Genomic DNA, 19,736 nt, shown 5'->3' with positions numbered 1-19,736 from the left:
AAGGAGGATAAAAAGATGAATAACAGAGGAAAAGAAAAAAGACTGAAGCAGGTAGAAAACAGTGAGCAGGAGGAGGATGAAAGAAAAAGAGAGGAGAAACAAATGGTCAGGAAAAAAGCGATGAAGAGGAAGGAGAGGGATAAAATAAAGGAGGAAGGAAGAAGAGAGAGAAAAGAGACTGAGAGAAAAAGTAATGGACTGAAAAGAGGAGGAAGGAAAGGATGGAGGATAAACTGATACACACTCGTCCCTCTGCTATCCATCCATCTCAGCTTGTGGAAATAAGGGCCTCCTCGTTGTCAGCTTGTTATTTTTTTCCCTCCTCCTCCTCCCTCGCTCCCCCTCTCTCTCTGTTCATCCCTGACTCGCTCGCCCTCTGTCCTGTCGTCCGCCAGCGTTCTGTCATGTGTGAAGGTATCGATTTGCCAGCGTTTTAACCATCAAACTGCAGCTCCGCTTTTTAAACAATATCTGACGGACAGAGGGAGGAGGGGGGAGGACGGGGGAGGAAAAGAAGGGAGGAGCAGCAGTGGAGTCAGAGAGAGAGGAACTGGGAGGAAGACGAGAAGAAAAAGTGGAGGATGGGAGGGAGAGGAGAAAAAGAAGAAAGACTGGATGGAGGGAAAAAGAAAGGCAGAAGAAAGAGAAGGAAAAGGAATGAAAGAGGCAAGGACATAAAGATGTGTCCTCAAGGAAAAGAGGAGGAGGAAGAGGGGAAGAAGAGTGGAAAGAAAAAGAAGAGAGGGAGAGAAGATATGAGCAAATATGAGGGAAAGAAAAGAAAAGGTCAGGAGAGAAAGAAAAAGGAAAAGAAGGGAGAGAACAAAGCAAAGAAGGAAGAGAAGAGAATTGAGGAGGAGAGAAGGAGATGGAGGTGAAAAGAAAAGAGAAGGAAAAAAACAAAAGATAGATAAGGGAAGGAGGAGACGGAAAGACGAGAGGAAAGAAGGACACGAAGCAGGAGAAGAAAAGAAATGAGGAAAAGATAAAAGTAAGGACATGAAGAGACGGAAAGAAGAGGAGAGGAGGGAAAGAAGGAAAGGAGCAGAAAATGGAGGCGGAGCAAGAGAAGGAAAAAGTGGAGGAGAAAGAGGAAGAGAAGACATGAGAAGACATGAAGGAAGGAAAAGAGAAGAGGGAGGAAACAGGAGTAGAAGAAAATGAAATGAGGAAGAGAGAAAAAAGGAGGGGGAGGGATGAAAAGAAAGGAAAAGGTGAGAACATGAGGATGAAAAAGAAAAGGAAAATTGGATGAGGAGGAGAAGAAAAAGGAGAGAAGAGGATGAAATAAGGTGGAAGATTAAAAAAAGAAGAAGAGTTCTCCTTTGAAGCAGCATCAGACTGGTTTTACCTCCGTGGACCGACAGAGTCATCAAAGCAGAAAATGGAGAAAGAGAGAACGAATAGAGGGATCTGATTTGAAGAACAAAAGAGTGATAGAAAAAAGAGAATTAGAGGAGAGACAGATGAAGAGACAGACAAGAAAAAGTGACATACGGGAGGATTTAGAGAGAAAGAGGGAGGTAAAAATGAAGGGAAGGATGGAGATGAAATCAAAAAAGGAAAGAGAAGGAGAGTGGCAGATGTTGAGGAAAAGGAAAGATGTGGTGATAGAGGGATTGAAGAGAGAGATAAAAGAAATAAAACCAAAAAAGAAGAGTCAGTGAAAGATGAAGGAATTAAAGTTAAAAACAGAAAAACAAGGGAGGAGAAGGAGGAGCAGAAAAAAGAGAGATGGAATGATTGAAAGACAAGAATTGTGACTATTGAAAAAGATGAAAAGAGAGAGAGATGGAGTGATAGAAAAACGAGTGTTAGTCCTCTTTATGGATCGCTGTTTGCTCAACCAAAGTTTGGTCGTATTGATCTGCTGCCAGCATCGCATTTATCACTGCGTGTGTGTGTGTGTGTGTGTGTGATGATATCCTGTTTGTCTTTAACAATCATGCCAATAAAGTAGAGTACATTAAAGTGTGTGTTTATGTGTGTGTGTTTGATCTACAGACCTCCTGCTGTGAGTAAAGATCACACACACACACACACACACACACACTCACACACTTGTGTCCGCGGGGTGTTAAGGCCATTCAGTGGAGCATCTCGTTCTACTGGTGTGTGAAAACAATAAGAGAGATGGAGGAGGACGAAAAATCCATCCATCCCACTGAGAGAGAGAGACAGAGAGAGAGAGAGAGAGACAGAGAGAGAGACAGAGAGAGAGAGAGAGAGAGAGAGAGAGAGAGAGAGAGAGAGACAGAGAGAGAGAGAGAGAGCTCCATCATCTTAAAAAAACCCTCCTCTCTCTCTGTAGGTGGTTTCAGTTTTAACAAGCGATCGTCGTCTCTGATACAAACAGCTGAGACATGAAGAGTTCATTCAAAAAAAATCTAAAAATCCAACAACCACCGTGTTAGCATAACTTCAATAACAATAACTTTATTTATACAACACTTGTTTTGGTTTTCAGTATTAAGAAGCAGAAATTAGACATTTACAATAAAATGAAATAAAAGAAACTTGAGTGAAATAAAAACAAGTGGAGGCAGCGTTGTCGACACATGGACAGAAAATCTTTCCACTAAAATGACCAAAACCTTTTTAAAATGTCTGATGGTTGCGTCTTTGAACTATTGACTTCCAGTAAAACTGCTCCATTTCATCCATTGTTTAAATGTCAGATAACGTGCACATGTAACCGTAAACATATTTAACACTGAGCTCAAAAATACGTCCATGTTTTTGTCTTTGTCTGTGTTTATGTCTATTTTATTAACTAGCCAGTGGGTGCTAGCGTTAGCCAGCTAACCTAGCAAACAGCAGCACCGTTAGCAGCTGGATGTTTTTACAGGACACTGCTTCAAGTCAAATGTTTTGCACATGTAGCTACACTGAGTGTGTATTAGTCTGTAACTGGATGTTCCAGTGTGACAGTGATGAAGGACTGAGCTGCTGCTTTTTCTATCAGTTCAGATCAAGTGGAGGATGAGAATGATCTTACAGCCAAAGAACAAAACTACAACAGTGTTTTACTGAACACGTGTGGGGCCTCTTAGCTGGAATATGGAGATTAAATCACCAAACATGTCGGAGAAAGAGAGAGGAAGAAAAAGAGGGCGAGAGTTTTGTGGGTGATTTGCATGAACGCAACATTAACCACACACACACACACACACACACACACACACACACATACAACAGGCGTCAGAGTTTAAACGGTTCGTCCATTGATTTCCTCTCACCTCCTCCTCCTCCTCCAACATTCCTCTTTATATATTTTTTCTTGTTTTGCATAATGTTATCGATCGGCTGCAGCATCACACGGCGCGGCCGATCAGCTGTTTACTGACAGAAAACTAAGCTTTCAGCAGCAGGAGGAGACGCACAGAGGCGGGTTCAGTTTTATTCTTTCCTCTGCTGATGTGAGAGGTGGAAACTTTGCGTCTCTCGTCAGTCTGCGTTGGTGAGGAGGCGTCACTGAGCGTTTCTCCTTCACTCTCAACTTTTAAAACCTCTCAGTCAGTCGACCTCTAGAGAGAGTTTTCACCCTCTCATGCTAATGTTAGCATTACCACCTCATGTCTGGTGGTAGCCTCTTATGTCATGGCGTTGGATTTAATTCCCTGATCCAACAGTGCGTTCCAGTTGTACTCAGAAGTCGGAATTTCTGAGTTCCTAGCCGCTGGTCTGAGGTTGGATTTCCAACTCGGAAAGTCAGAGAAACCCCAACAACCCTCACAGAAGAATCCAAGATGGCTGCCACTTGCATCAATAGTAGTGAACATTCTGCTAATGTTCCTGTTTATAGCAGTTCAGTCTTATTAGTTTCACATTAAGTCAGTCCCTTCTGTTCAGTTTTTATCTGTGGACATGTTGCTACGCTGTTTGTAGAGCGTATTGCTAACTATGGCTAGCAATAGCAACAGCTAGTACAGGCTACGTTTGAATCTGCTCACAGTCATGACTTAACATGACATTTTCTCCAAACAGTTAAATTTAAACGTCTTTTAAAGAACTTTCTGAAGTGTTTTCTTTAAAGCTGTTCTTCAGGTGGAGCAGATTTGCTTTGAACTTGGCGCGCTGTCAACTCGTAGGTGACGTCACTACGACTTCCGACCTCCGATGTAAATTGGACACACCACAAGTGTCAGTTGTCAGATTGCATTGTGGGTAATGTAAGCATCAGGTTTGGACGAGGAAGAAGAACAAGTGCAGTAAAACAGAAGATATCTCTTATCTGCTGCTGATAATATGATTAATAGAGATAATAAGAAGCTTCTGCACAAACTATCACAGGCTTCTGTTAGATAACACTGTGATCTAACCTCTGTAGGTTAGATTAGTAACCTGTAGCAGGTCAATATGTCGCAGGTCGTGTATGCGACATTTGTAGAAACAGAACATTTCTAAAAATAAAAGCACAACTCTTCATGAGACGAGTGATGGACGTCTGAGACGCCTCGGAGACGCTTTGACAATGCTAACGATGTGAAGTATACCTCCACAGCAGCACAGCTGACAGGAAGAAAAGAGAACGAATACAAAGTGTTTGTGTTCTCTGCTGTGGCTGTTTCCAGCTCACAGGGTTAACCAGGGCTCAAACCATCTAATATGGATCTTTTTTCTACTTTTAGTATCTTTTTTCTCCTCTTCCTCCTCTGGTTTCTCAGCCCTCCTCTCGTTCTTCATGTCTCCCTCCCTCGCTCCTCCCTCTGCTCCGGCCTTCACTGCTAATTAGTTTCAGAGGGAGAGGAGAGAGGGGAGGGTGAGGGTGAGGAGGAGAGAGAGAGACAAAGAGAGAGGGGAGAAAAAGGACAGATGAGGAGAGAGAAGGTAAAGAGAGCAGCAAGGAGAAGAGAGAATGGAGAGTTAAGTAAAAATCAGTCTTATTGTTAATTCAGATGCTGTAACTCTAACTACCACTGCTACTGTTATTACTCACAGTGATTATCATAGCATTATTAAACTTGTTTATGGTCGTATGCAGACTCTGCATACGTGCTAAAACAACTTCATACATAGAAACAACAAAACAGCCTCTGCTGATTTCAAGGCTCCTGCTTCTTCATCTTCTTTTACCTCAATAACCACTGTGAGTCTGCTTCTAGCACCTTCTGTTACTTCTTTACAGCAGTTATTTAGTGAGTTACAGTTTATTGGTGAGGGAGAGTGAGTGAGTAAAGAGATTAGTTAAACAGCAGACGACGTCGACCTTCATGCAGCCGTCCTGATCTGATCCCTCAGACTACCACCTCTTCCCTCGTCGCTGCTGTGGACAGAGCTGACTTTCAATCACCTCAAACAGAAAAACCATAAAGGTTAGTGACTCCAAACTTAACGCAGAATCACTCAAAGAGTTGAAGTGTTCATGCAGGTAACAAGAGCTGTTTAACTCATCTCCTTCTGCCTTAGGACGCCACCTTATCGATCGGAGTCTCACTGAGCTCTGAGCCCCTGGAACAAGTTACACTGACTTTATACAAGAGCTCAGCAAGATCAGAGAAAATAATCACACAAAAAGATATAAACTGTTCAACACACTTTATTTACTGACACACACACAACAGCAGACTATGATCCACACCAGGAATGTGGCTCCAGACTGAAACATCTCAACCACTGCTGGACATGAAGTTTGATCCTGCTGATCCTCTGACTTTTCCTCTAACACCACCATGACGTTGACCTTTGTCGTTTTTTAGAGAAATGTCTCAACAACTATCAGATGGACTGTCCTGAAACTTGGTCCAGACGCTCGTGTTCCCCTCAGGATGAGATCTAATCAATTCTGTGATCCTGTGACTTTTCATCTGGCTCCATCCTCAGGTCAACATTTTTACTTTGTCCAATACTTCAGTGCATCTACAGTTTGGTTTACGTGCCTTTTCTCTTTTTTATTTTTATTTTTTTAAAGGCCCAAAGCAAGGAACTAAATAAATGGAAGAACATTTTACGCAGCCACAGCCATTAACTCAAAACAATAAAAAAATCAGGAAAAACAAAAACAAATAAGTACTTAAAAAAAATAATGTCTGACACAGGAAGCTCTCTCCTCTGCTCTCCTCTCAGTTAGGACTCTAATTGGACGATGAGAGGTGTCCGAGGGGCCCACAGAGGGTGTTTGGTGTGAGTGTGTGTTGGCAGCATCTGTGTGTGTGTGTGTGTGTGTGTGTCAGCATTTCGATTTTCTCGCAGCATCCCTCTCTCTTTTCTCTCTCGTTGTAGGGAGGAGGAGGAGGAGGAGGAGGAGGTGTCACCGCGGTTATGGTTGCCGGCGGTGACAGGACAGCAGCTGCTCTCTCTCTCCTCCTCTCCCCCTTTTTCTCCCTCTGTCTCTCTCCCTCCTCATCGGTCCGGATGAACAAAACTCAGGGGAAATCATCACTATGTTTACTTCGACCCCCCCTCCCACGCCACCCGCTATCTCTGTCCCATAACCCCCTGCTGGCCCGGCCCCCTCCAACCCTCCACATATCTCTGTTTTCCACCCCATGATGGTGGTTGTTAGACAGATAGACAGAAACACCCCCCACACACCTCCTCACCCCTCCACTCCCTCTTGTAAATTTGTGACCTCCGCTAGCATCCGAAGCAAAGAGGGAAGAGATGGAGGGGGGAAAAATGGCCAGCAATTGGCGGAGATGTGAGGAGGAGGGAGGGAGGGGGGGTTTAAAGGCCAGACAATTGGTGGTGAGGGATGCAAGAGAGAGGGATGGAGGGGGGAGAAAGAGGCCTTGAGAGGGCGATCAATGCGATGTTCACCTGCCGTCCACCTTCCCAATTTAAAGAGAAGGAGCGCTAACGATTTCCCAGGCCGGCTCCTCCCAGCTGATGGAGCCCGAGAGGAGAGGAGGCGCAGAGAAAAGTAGAAAAATTAGGCTTCAGCTCAGCAATGCATATAGATGGGAGCGAGGCTGTCGGAAAATTAGCTTCTAATGGTGGAATGCATGTAGTTAAGACAGAAACAAAGGCAGAAAATGGCTGTTAATGTGTGTGGGTGTGAGAAGAGGTGGAGGCAAAATGGGGTTTTAATGCAGGAATGCATACAGATGGGAGGAGAAATTACTGGACAATTAGGTGTTAATGATAAAATGCATACAGAGAGACGTGTTTAATGTAAGAGAGTGTATGAGAAAGAAAGAGTAGAAAATAAGCTTTCAGTGTAGGACTGAATGTAAATGGGACAAAGGCTGCTGGAAAATGAATGCACAGAGTCAAACAAGAAGAAATCAGTTTTACTGTAATTAACCCAAATGTAAGATACACTGTAAGTAAGAATAAAACAAACACAAACAAAGACAGCCGGGGAATTAGTTTCTAATCGTATATCTCATTAAAACAGCCAAGAAATTGGTCAGCATTTCTTTTTTTTAATGCAGGTAAAAAAGCTTTGCATAAGAATGCATCTATCAAACCTTTATTCATGCAATCAAAAAGCAACAGAGATGTTAATTATGCTCATTTAGAACAAAACATCAACTTTATTTCAGAAATGTCATTCAGCTGTATTGCTGTAATACATCCCCCCGGCCACTAGTGGCAGCGCTGAGTGGTCTGCAGCTCTTCACAGAGCAAAGAAGAACTCCTACACCATCACTTCACTCACCAAGAGCTGTCTGCAACAGCGGAAACTCTTAACTCTTGTTTTGCTTCTTGTTCCTTCTTTTCTTTGCCCTCGAACGCTGGTTTCTAGCCCTCTGTTATTACAAGATGGGATGGGCTAGGGCTAACCAGTTAGCATGCTAACTTCAGGAGACGTTCCTGCTACACAACAGATCGCTGCAGGGATGATGTATTTTTGTAGGCCAACCCAGACGTTAGCATCCCCCTGGTTCCCTCGACAAAAACACCACGGTCACATGACGTCAACGTCTCCACCACTAAGCTTCCAACTGGTCATTTCATTTAGCTCTGAGCTCTTCTACAAAAGCCTTTCTTCTTAGAAAGTTAGTGAGAGTTTGAAAGAGCGTGAGTAGAAACACAACGAGGCTGTAAAGGTGGACTGGTGAGTAGATGGGTTTTCATGTTAACGTCCCCGACAACCTCTGTAGTCTCATTTAGACACTCGTTAGCAACCGCCTTTTTTAAGACACGTAAAAGCTTCAAACATCAGGAGTGGGGGATTTACTGACCCATTTTATGTCGGAGAATAAAACCTGAAAATGTCTTGAGCTTGTGTTAAAACCACAGACCTGCTAAGATGCTAACTGACCTCTGGGTTTTAGTAGTGACGTAGCCAAAACTGTTCACATTCTACTGATAATTTTAGATATTTTTTCAATATTTTAAACTAACATACTTACACATAGCCTCTTTAAAAGGTGTATTTTTTTCTGTTGATGGAGCTAGGCTGTCGGTGTCCCCTGCTTCTAGTCTTTGTGCTAAGCTAGGCTAACTACATCCTGAACGTGTGCTGGATGCTCATTGAGGCATCTCAAACATACGTTTCCTAACAGACACCTGCTAGCTAAGCTAATCACACAAGCAGCTTCTGTGGCCGTGATATAAATACAACATAATGTCTCGTGGTCCACGTACAGTATGTCGATATATAATTTAGTAGAGCGGCAGTCGCTCAGTCTCAGTCTGTACTGTTCTACAGTGTTAGATGTCAATATGTCTGTGTAAAAATGTCAGCAGACTAATTCCTGGGCATTTACTGGAGCTGGTGGCCTCAGTGATTCTGAATTTGAATTGACTGTGTGTCATTGTCATAATATCAAAGCTACAATAAGACACACTGATATATCTGCCCCTCCTCCTCCTCCTCGCTCTGCCTTTGACATGTGACTATTCATGTTCTGGCTCTGCTGCCCCGACCTGTCAGCCCTGTCAATATGATTATTCCTCTCTCTAATTGCAGTCGGAGAGAAGGAGGAAGGACGAGGTGGAGGAACAGAAGGAGAGAGAAGGTGATGATTGTTGCTGTAGAGGAGGAGACTCCCCGTCGTTGCCGTCGGGTCGGCGTGGTGACAGCGGCGAGGGGAGGCGGTGGGCGTGTTGTTAACGCGGTGGTGGAGCTGAGGAGGAGCATGTTTCATATTCACAGCCAGGTCTATATCGTCTTGTATCACTCGTGCAAAGGTGAAGCCACACAGGTAGAATGTGACCCAGAAATATTTCACACATTATTTTCCTGGGTGTTTTGAAAGGACCTGGTTTTAGCTGCATAAAAAAACGACTAACGCAGAAACAAAAGAGCTGAAACATTTGCAGCTTCACTTGGCAGTTCTGCCTCAGAACAGCTCCGACTAATCTCCTCATGAACTTTGTAAAGTTACAGAACAACACTTTTTAGAAAAGACTTGAGAAGGCTGAGAGGTCTGAGTTCAGACTGAACTAGATTGTTTCACTGAAGAACATTTTCCAAAGTTTTTGGATTGGATTGATTTTCAACCTTCCAGAAAAGCACTCAATACAAAAATGTGAAGATGACTTCCACATAGAGACTGACACAGAGACTTCAGTCCTCTGGTTATGTCCCACCACTATTCATGGTCCTGAGGGGATGAATCCTCAGACTTTTTATCTGGTGGGTGGATGCTCATGTTCTTCTCTCTATGACCAGTATTCACACACTATCAGGAAAAACCCCTCTTATTCTAACTTGTTATTCCAGGTGTTTAGTCTCCGTGTTCAACCTGTGATCAGGACAGATGACGAACATAAATCATCATTTTATTTGTTACCAAGTGAAACCAGATCCAAACAAACGGAGCTGAATGATTGTTCTGTTCTTTTTGGATTTTATTCTGCAGCAGTGACGTTAGCGTGTGTCCAGGTCTCAGCTCTTAACTCAGCTCTTAAAATATTATCATTACTGATGACCTGAGTTATAACACAGCAGCATCATGCTTTAATATCTGAGTGAGGGTTGTGTGTTGGTTGTGTGTTGGTTAGCTGTTAGTTCTCAGCTCTCTCTGTCTGATGATGTGTTTGCTGCTGACCTTTAAACAACTCTGTCCCATCATCCTCTGCTTCTCTTACAGAGGCCCGCAGGGAGCGAGCACACACACACACACACACACACACACACACACACACACATAGACAATCTTGCAAACACACACACACACCCATGCATGTAAATAGGCTGCTGCAGGCCCAGGAATACACACAGTATACATGTAAGAATGTGCACACACACACACACTCACACACACACACACACACACACAGAGGCATCACTGTCTGAGGTTTGGTGGTAATGAGGCCTGTCATCCTTCCACACAGCCTCTCTCCCTCCCTCTTTCTCCTTCTTTCTTTCTTTCTTTTTTCATTGATCCACTAACAGATCCCCAATATAACAACTAGCAGTCGCTGTGGGAGCCTCCCCTCTTTCCTCTCCTCCTCCTCCTCCTCCTCCTCGACACGCATCCCTCCGGACCATTTAAAAACCTACCACCACTTTCTCTCTCTCTCTCCTCTCCGTCTCTTTCTCTTTGCGTCTCTCTATCGTTTCCTCTTTCTCTCCTTCGTCCTCCTAAACCCTCTCTGCCCTCCGTCTCTCTGCCGGCTCGTCGGCTTCAGACGGTCTTGTTATATCGGCTGACAAACAGAGAAGGGCTTTCTCTGCCGCGTGCTGACCAGAGGTGGTGGATGTTTAAGGCGGTAGTTTTGTCCGTCTGTCCGTCCGTCTCACCTGGTGGTCCTGTAGAAAAATAAAACAACAGCAGCCAGAAAATATAGACTCAGCTGAGATGTTTCAGAGAGAGGATCAGAAAATGAGTTTGTGCTGCTGTTTATACACTGACATGGTCAGTTCATAGCCTCTCATCCTGCTTTCAATGACATGATTAGTGTTTGTGCTTCATGCTTTAACTGATCACGTTCAGCTCTCTTCACTGCACCTTTTGTTTTGTTGATGGAGGTTTGGTCAGGACCCTTCAGTGTGGTTACCAGGAGGTGGTTAGGGTGGATGTTACTCCAGTGACTGACAAAAACAGTTTGGTTGATTCATAAAAAGTTCACCGACACGTCAAAACCATAATGTGTCTCATCCCATATATACAGAGCAGACAACAGGCTGCTGCACTCAGCCATTAACTTTCACAGCAGCAGAGAAGATTGGACGTCTATAATCAGTAACACAACAACAACTGCAATTATGTAAAGAAACAAATATTTGAAATTAATAACAAAAAATGTTTTTATCAGTTGTTTTTTTTCAGTCAGTTTATTCTAAAGAACTTTTAACACAAACTGTCTCATTTTCCATCTTTTATCCACAAACCTTTCCATGAAAGTGTTATTTTACTATTTTACATTATTTAGTTTGATGATGATTATACATATTTATTCTTTAATAATCAGTATTTGTGGCTTTAATAACCTTCTCATGGACCGTCAGAGAACCTTTGATTTGATTTGATTGATTGAGAAACCTGCAGTGTCACAGAGTTTGCTTAAGAAAGACAAATGATCAAATGTAAAGATTCATAATCACAGAATAAAACTGAACAGCAGATTCTGTTTGAAAAGGATTTTGCAGCTTTCCAGGAAAATAAAGATGGAAGATAAAAGAGGAGGATGGACTGTGAAACAGTTAAGAAGCAGATGTGAGTCTCTTCCAGAGCTCGGTCACCTTCAGCTGCTGTGGAATGAACAGGTGTCAGTGGTGAGCATCAGGATTATTTTGTTAATTTGTGGAGATCTGACTTTTCGGAGGAGGCAGCGCGTCGAGCGGACGGCCGTGATATATTCCACTGTTTTCCGTCGACTTCCTGTCGTCCTCCAGAGATTTCTGCTCTGCTCTGACCTTTGTGTTCAGAGATGTTTTCCTCCCCAGTGTGTGTGTGTGTGTGTGTGTGTGTATAAAGGTGTGTATCTGTTTATCTGTTTGTATCTGTGTGTGTGTGTGTGTGTGTGTGTGTGTGTGTGTTGTAGAACAGGGGAAAACAAATCACCCGCTGTAGTTCTCATTAGCAGCAGTTTTGTGTCAGCGCTGAGAGATCAGCTGTCAGCTCTCGGCCTTCCTCTGCAGCTTCACCTTTTACCGACCATAATTACACCGTTTAACACCGACGCTTCTCAAACAGCGGCCTGCACACCCACAACTGGTTCAACTGGGAAACAGAAATGGGTCTCTGCATGCATCTCTCCAGACTCCACAGATCCCAGTCTGCTTCAGTACCTGTGGGACCTGCCTAATATTGCATTGCACCCCCTCAAACTAGCAAAACAGCTCTGAGCTGTTGGGGCTTGGACATGGGATCTCTGAAGATCTCCTGTAGTGTCTGGTACTGGGACATTGGCAGCAGATCCTTTGGACTTCCAAAATCCTATTAGGCTGTTTTACCATTGTCTCTACATGCAACCCACAACCCCACCAACGCAGCCGCTCACCTCCTTTTAATGCAGGACAAGTGTCTGAATGAACGTGGTCCTACACAGAGGGAAGTAAGAGACTAAACTAACTTGAGCTGTGACTGTTTATTCTGCAAACTGATGTCACTTTTCTCTGGTGAATGTTTGTTTGAATGTTTGCTAAAGTAAGGCAGGATGAGATTAAACAACTGACCACAGAGACAGATCACAGACACCAAAATAACTGAACGTCTCTCAGCTTGTTTCGCATCAGCATACTGTTTATTATAGAAAACACCTGTTGGCACTCTTCTTCTGCTGCTCTTATAAATAATGAAAACAGAACTTTAGATATGTTTGGTAAAGAGGTTTTAAATGCTGCATCAACTTCAGTGGCATGAGGAATATCAGTCTCAGTCTCTAATGCTACCATGACAGTTTTAGTCGACTGAAATAACAGAAACATTACAAAGAACGACGAGGAGAGATAAAATATTAACAGTCAGAATGAGTTCACTGACCTGCTGACAGTCAGTGATATACCTCTAACACCAAGTACAACATTTCAATTCATTATGTAGACACCACAAACAGTATTAGCACAGTATTCATTCTCTTTACACACTTTTTGAACATTTTCCTCCCGTGCAATTTGTGCTGTAGTTTTTGCAAACATGATATGGTGCATAATGCATCAGGAAGAAAAGATCCTTTAAATCCATTTCATCAAAACATTAACAGGAAATCTTCATTTTCAGTGAAGGAATGATAAAAAATAAAACAAAGTGCCAGAACACCGTTTGACACAAGCTACAACTTTGTTTTGCATATGTTTGTTAACAGGAACTGAAAGGAAGATATTTAAATGTTCATTAGATGCATAGGAAGTGCAAGGAAATTTTGGCAAATGAGAAATGATTTGGCAATAAGAGGTTAATGAGGAGCTACATAGCTATAGTGTAAGTGCAAGTTTCCATGATATCTGTCATGTTACATTTCACAGCAAAAAACAAACTAACATGCTCTTCAGTCTGTTAACTCTGTTATGACATTGGAGCAGATTAAAGTGTGTTCATTATTTAGTTTGATACAGAGTTTTAGGAATGATGCTAACCGGCACCATCCACTAAATATGCAAGTATGCTAACGTATGAAACCGTTAGCATGGACCACAGTGAACCTGATAAATACTGAACACTCAGAACTGCCACCACTCCCTCTGATGAAAACCTCGTATCTCCAGGTTTTTCGTGTTTGAAATATTCTGCAGAATCTTACAAGTATGTTACAAATATAAAGTCCTAAAATGCTAAATATTTGCTAACAAAACAGCAACAAACATTCAGGCAAAACAAACATTTTTTAATTAATTGCCCTTAGAATTACGACCTAGGACTTTAAGACTCATGAAACACCTTTAAAAAACTTTAGATTAAAGGGGCCACAAACCACCAAAATTTGACTGATAAAATGTTATCAACTTTAAATCAAAGTTCATTTTTGCTACAGCTCTGAAGTGTAAACTTTGGAGATAAAAGGTTCTCAGAGTGTACAGACGTCTTTACAAGAGCACGTGATGATAATTTGAACTTTTTGTCTGCTCTAAACTCAGTGAGCTTCTAACGAGAACAGTCTTGACTTTACCACAGATTAAGTTTTTCCCTGTTATCAGACAGTTTCACAGATGTTTGTTAGATAGCTACTGTGTCACTGATATGTTCTGTTAATAACTTAAAAATATTATTATATTATCTCTGTATACAGTAGAGATCAATCAGAAGTCACGTTCATGTTTAAACCACTGTTCAATGTATTTCTTAGCATGCTAATGTTAGCATGCTATGGTTAGCATACTACAGTTACTGGATGTTAATGTTTAGTTAATGTTCTTGTAACATTTAGTCTTTGTAACATCATGGTTAGCATGAAAACATGTTAACGTCCAGTCTGCAATGCTTCATGTTCATGCTAGCTCGCTAATAGGGACAGGAATTGAATCATAGTAGTTTTTGGTACCAGCTGAAATGCATCCATAGCAAACTTTCAAATATTTTAAAAGAAAAGTATTTGGTCAGAGACATTTACAGATTTGAGAAGTTTGTATTTTGTTGAACAGAAAAGAGAAAAATATGTTTATATTTCTTAAAGTACTGAAAATGTTTTGGTATCAATACTGGAACTAAAACAATACCCAGCCCTAATTGCTAACATGTTGATATGCAAAATTAATGATATGAAAATGTGAATTTGGCAAACTGCAAATGACTTCTCATTGATCACCACTGTATAATAATCACATAGTGTATTTGACCTTATAAAGCCCTGCATCTACCAGCCCTCCACCTCCACTACGAAGGGCTCTTTGACCGGGATCCTGCCGCTGTTGACAATCACACACTCGGTGTATGGCAGGTTCCTGTCGTTGGTGTCTTGAAGCTCGATGGTGTGAACCACCGCCTGCCAGAGGAGACGGACAGAAGCAGGTTTACAAGCAGTCAACAGTAACAGCTTCCACAAGGCTTTGAAAACTTAGAAAACTACTAAGAATACCAACAATATAACATGGTTCTTGGCACAAGGTCCACTTACTGGAAATGTTTGCCAATGTTCCAGCTGCATCTTTATCACTCAAGTTTATCACAAACTAACTGAACAGTCTCCATAACAGCTGAGCAAACTCTGTGCACTGAATAAAGACCACAACATGCAGCTGAAAGCAGCAGTAAGTGGAATTGTTGAAGCCTGAAGCTGAAAATGGCTCCAGCTGTTTTAAGTGTTGATATTTCAGCAGTAGAAATGCACAGAAAACCTCAGGATGCTGCTGCAGCTTTTAGAAAGACTGAAAGAATTCCTCTTTAAAAGGGGGCGGGACTTTTGTGGGAAATCTCCGCCTACCCTCAACCACCTGGTCTGGACTACTTCCTGAGTGGGTGGAGCCAGGAAGCTAGCTCACCTGTAGCAGAACTTTCTTAGCAAGGAGCAAGAAGGCCTCATGTGTGAATCCACTGAGTTAGTTTGAATCAGAGAGAGTTTAATAACAGACTCTGCTCAGGATTAGCAGCAGCTACAGATGATTTGTTAATGAGTAAAAACTTGTTTTGATAAAGACATGTTGGGTTGTTTTTCAAACAGCCACATGCAGCAGCTTCATGGAAAGTGTCTGAGGCCTGACCCACCATCCCGTCCAGGACTTTGCCAAAAACCACGTGTTTCCCGTCCAGCCATGGTGCTCTGGCAGCCAGGATGAAGAACTGTGATCCGTTGGTGTCCGGACCGGCATTCGCCATGCTCACCTGGTACAAACACAAGCAAACACACACGTTACTGTGAACTGGATCCTCTTATCAACACTGAACACTGTAGAATTCTAATGGTTCAAAACATTAAAACACATTAAGAAGGTCTGAGGCTGTGCTCCTTACAGATGTGCACTCACCCAGCCTGCTCCTAAATGCTTCAGTTTGAAGTTTTCATCTGCAAAAGTTGTTCCATAGATGCTGTGACCTGCACGGAAAAAAGATTTGGTTACTTTCCTGCTAATCTAAAAAAAATCTGAAACTGATCTCACAAACTCGAGATGGAACAAACCTCTGTCTCCTTGGTGTGTGTGTGTGAGTGTGTGTGTGTGAAGGTCCACGTGTACTGGGCTGATTCTTATGGCCTTAAAACTACTGAGTCTGAGAAGGTTGTGTGTTTTAACGGAGACAGATTTTGTTCATTTACTCACATTTTGGTGAAAACATGAATGTTTGGAGCGTCGACAGAGTAATATATTAGAGTGGATTGTATTGATGTGTTTCCACACAGTAACTGACAGTTAGTTGTATGGACATGTTTGGGGTGGATTACGTTCCTACCTCCGGTTCCATCTCCAGCGGTGAAGTCTCCTCCCTGGATCATGAAGTCTTTGATTACTCTGTGGAACTTGGTCCCTTTGTAGCCGTAACCTTTCTGTAAACACACGTAAACAACTGTGACCACTGCTCAGTTAGAGGCAGCGCAGTGTGAGCTCATGTTCAGTTGATGGTCGTCTGGTTCACTCTCATGTTAAAATATGTCTTTTCTTTGGAGAGAAGTACATTTCTACTGCTTTGATTTAATAAATTCAGAAATAGAATCTGTTCTGGATTCCTCCTCCTCTTGTTAATGTCCTATAATGAAGGGAATGCTTTTAATTTGAAATGATTACAGGAAGTGTTTGTCAGTAACTCTAACAGGACAAACAGAAGCCAATCAAAGTGAGTCTTAATGAGTGTTAATGAGTTAAAGTGTGTGTTTATTATACACCATCATCTTACCTCTCCGGTTGCCAGGGCAACAAAGTTATTGACAGTTAGAGGGACGACCTCTCCGAACAGCCCAATGACGATCCGCCCCACCTCATGACCTGCAACTGTGATGTCAAAAAACACCTGGACACACACACACACACAGAAAGGCTGTCAGCCAGATACAACACGTCATACACATCCACCTGTTACCATGTGTTCATTGTTAGGTCACCTGACGACGACTGAACCCACTGAGATGACTGAACGGCAGCTGAACCTAAAGTGTGAGCTTTTCCACTCATCTGCAAACTAGAAGTCATGAACAGAACCATTAGTGTGACTTTAAGTGGAAGAAGTGTTCAGATCCTTTAAATAAGTGATTTCCAGCAGCTCTCAGTAAAACCCCTGTTTCTGTCAGTGGAGTCTGATGCTGATATAACCTGAAGTTTCTGGATCTGACTCTTTAATAAGAAGCTCTGTCTCTGTAGGAATCCTCTCTTCATGTTGTCAGACTGAGAAGAACAGTCTGAACATGGGAAACACCATAATTATTCTTTAATACTTAATACCAGTGCCATAAAAACCAATCAGCGCTCCTGTAGTGGAACTCTGTCCTGCCCCACATTTACTCTTTGTTAGTTAGTTAGTGATAATCAGTTTAATCATGGACCTTAAAGCAGCCAGTTCTGATTTAGACCCAGACACCTGAACAAGACAGAGAGTTGACACTGTGCTTTAATGGTGAATATTAAAACACCAACTGCCACACAGGGAAAACTCTGAGTCTTTATATGATCATCATCTGTTTAACATTTCACAGAGTTTATGAAGCAGCACAGTGACTGGCTCTGTGTGTGTGTGTGTGTGTGTGTGTGTTATATCTGCCTGCAGGCAAACGCAGTGCGCATTAAGTCTCGTCTGAGTGGACACGTGTACAGCTGTGTGTGTGTGTGTGTGTGTGTGTGTGTGTGTGTGTGTGTGATATTCTGGAAGGATCTGTAAATATCTGTCTCGCTCCCTCCGTTGATACCGGACACGTCGTCTTTCAGTTTCTCTGTGTTTTTGTGTCTGCGCGTGCGTGTGCGCGCGCGCTCGTGCTATATACTCGTTATTATCGAGGCTCCGGCGGCGCGCTGGATGTCGATCGCGCGCGGAGACGAGAGGAGACGCAGTTTTCGATTAATGCAAATAAATGCGGCAAAATATCATCACCCACCTTCTCGGTGACTTTCGGTCCTGTCCGTGAAACCGCGCCGGACACCGACTGCACACAGGCGGCAGACAGGAAGAGCAGAGCGGGGAGGATCGTCCGGAGCTCCATCTTTCACCGGAGAGAGCGGCGGCAGGCCCCGGCAGGGAGGAACGGAGAGGCGGGAGAGAAGAAGAAGAAATCTCAGCGAGTCACAGCTGGGAGGCTGGCCGGGAAACAGCGCTCCAAACCCGGCTACATCACAAGACCACTCCCCCTCTGTGGGCTGAGTCTGGATCAAAGCTCCGCCTACTGAGGAGAGGAGACGAGGAGAGAAGGAGGGGAGATGAGGAGAGGAGAGGAAACAAGGAAAGGAGAGGAGAGGAGAAGAGACAAGGAGAGAAGGAGAAGAGACGAGGAGAGAAGGAGAGGAGAGGAAACAAGGAAAGTTTCTCAAAATCCAAAGCAACACACTCAAAAACTAAAGACTCATAATCCCCAACTTGTGGGTTGCGACCCTGCAAAGGGACTCCTGTTAAACATGAGGAGGTCATGAAGCGTGCTCCCTCTGCTCAGTCAGACCTCCTCTGGATAAATAAAGGTCACTGGTCCTGTTTGTGTCGACCTTTGACCTGCTGAGCTGATACAGTAACATCAGTGTGTTTGATCATTTGTAGAAACACACACTCTGTCACACAGACAGTTAAAGGAGGACTCTGCTGTTTTTGAACCTGGGCTTTATTCTACATCACACATGAGCATCAACAGCAGCGCCCTCTGTCTGCTGGAGGAGCCGTTACTGCAACTGCATCGTAATTAGTGTTTTTAATTACAGTATAAAAAATGAAAAGAGCAGAGGCCTGGACTTTAGAAATACTGAGGTCATTTTTAAAAATATGGAGGATTATATTTCCTGTAAGTTGTATTTAAATGAAGTGGTTCTTTCCATTAATACAGTGAGTCCTGATGGAAAACACACGAGGGTCTAATGAAACTGAGAACATGATCTTAATGTGGTAACACTGACAAACAGAGTGAGAATGTTCTATATTTAATGTAGAAATAATCTATAAACTGTAAAGTAAAAGAATCAAAAAAGTAAAGAATTATTTTTTTTCTTCTGATTGACAAACCAATGCATTTTCCAGTGTGCAGAGATCAATAATCAGCTGCAGCAGTGAGTTTTTAACAATAAACAGAGGGATAATTAGCTCCATCCAGCTGCAGTGTTCCAGCTTTTAAACACTTTGCTGCATTAAAAAAAAAAAACACCTCGGCTTCAGCTGCAGGAAATAAAGCTGAAAAAGAGAATATAAGTCCCCGCTGAATACATGTCTATAGAGATGAATTATAATAGTCAGCCTGCCGTGACCTTAACGCCACGGCCGGGACACACACACACTCACACACACACACACACGGTTATCGGTCTCCTGTCAAAGCGGCCCGTCCATTCGTCTTTTCTTCCCGCCATCCGCTGAATTAATTAAGCAGAAATGTAAACGTTTTAATTGAATGTCAAAGCAGGACCTTAACAACATGCTCCTATGTAAATGAAAGTGACACAGCTTTAAACCTGTGTATTTATATATACCAAGGTTACAGGAGGGCTGTGCATGTATCTGTGTGTGTGTGTGTGTGTGTGTGTGTGTGTGTGCTGCAGCCTGTAAATGAACTGGGGAAATGCAAACGTTTTAATTGAATTACCGTCAGTTGTGTGCTAACGAACCCTCATGGATTTAAACCAATAAGGCCTCATTTATCCCGGAGTGGAAATGAACCCTTTAAACCTCCTTAAATTTCAGCTTAAAGGCTCCATCAGTTATTTTATGAGCACATAAATTTCAAGTATATAAAAACACTTCATTATAATGAAGGAGTTTGACCTGTTCGCAGCCGATAAATCACGATGTCTGCGTGTTGATCAGCTGCTAATACTTGAAATGATCCGTCTGATGTCCTGCTGCGTTCAC

At 42.7% G+C, this 19,736-nt stretch overlaps 1 protein-coding gene across 1 annotated transcript; it reads right to left on the bottom strand.

Moving 5' to 3' along the window:
* Nucleotides 1-12,563: 12,563 nt before the first annotated feature.
* ppic (peptidylprolyl isomerase C) lies at nucleotides 12,564-18,077 on the bottom strand. The gene is made up of 6 exons (XM_018663552.2): nucleotides 17,791-18,077; nucleotides 16,602-16,715; nucleotides 16,161-16,254; nucleotides 15,740-15,807; nucleotides 15,480-15,596; nucleotides 12,564-14,760 (listed from the first exon to the last, which is right to left on the bottom strand). The coding sequence occupies exons 1-6, from the start codon at nucleotides 17,893-17,895 to the stop codon at nucleotides 14,632-14,634; spliced, it is 627 nt and encodes a 208-aa protein (XP_018519068.1). The 5' UTR covers nucleotides 17,896-18,077; the 3' UTR covers nucleotides 12,564-14,631.
* Between the last annotated feature and the right edge of the window lie 1,659 nt (nucleotides 18,078-19,736).

Source organism: Lates calcarifer, linkage group LG13 (genome assembly GCF_001640805.2).
Source record: "Lates calcarifer isolate ASB-BC8 linkage group LG13, TLL_Latcal_v3, whole genome shotgun sequence".
In the NCBI taxonomy this organism is placed as follows: domain Eukaryota; kingdom Metazoa; phylum Chordata; class Actinopteri; family Centropomidae; genus Lates; species Lates calcarifer.
Note: the sequence above shows the minus strand (reverse complement) of the source record. Positions and strands in the feature narration are given on the sequence as shown.

Coding starts and splice junctions, on each gene's coding strand:
- ppic (XM_018663552.2), bottom strand. CDS start 17,895: ATGGAGCTCCGGACGATCCTCCCCGCTCTGCTCTTCCTGTCTGCCGCC. Junction 16,255..16,601: donor TTGCCCTGGCAACCGGAGAG/GTAAGATGATGG, acceptor GTGTGTTTACAG/AAAGGTTACGGCTACAAAGG. Junction 14,761..15,479: donor GCAAAGTCCTGGACGGGATG/GTGGGTCAGGCC, acceptor CTCCTCTGGCAG/GCGGTGGTTCACACCATCGA.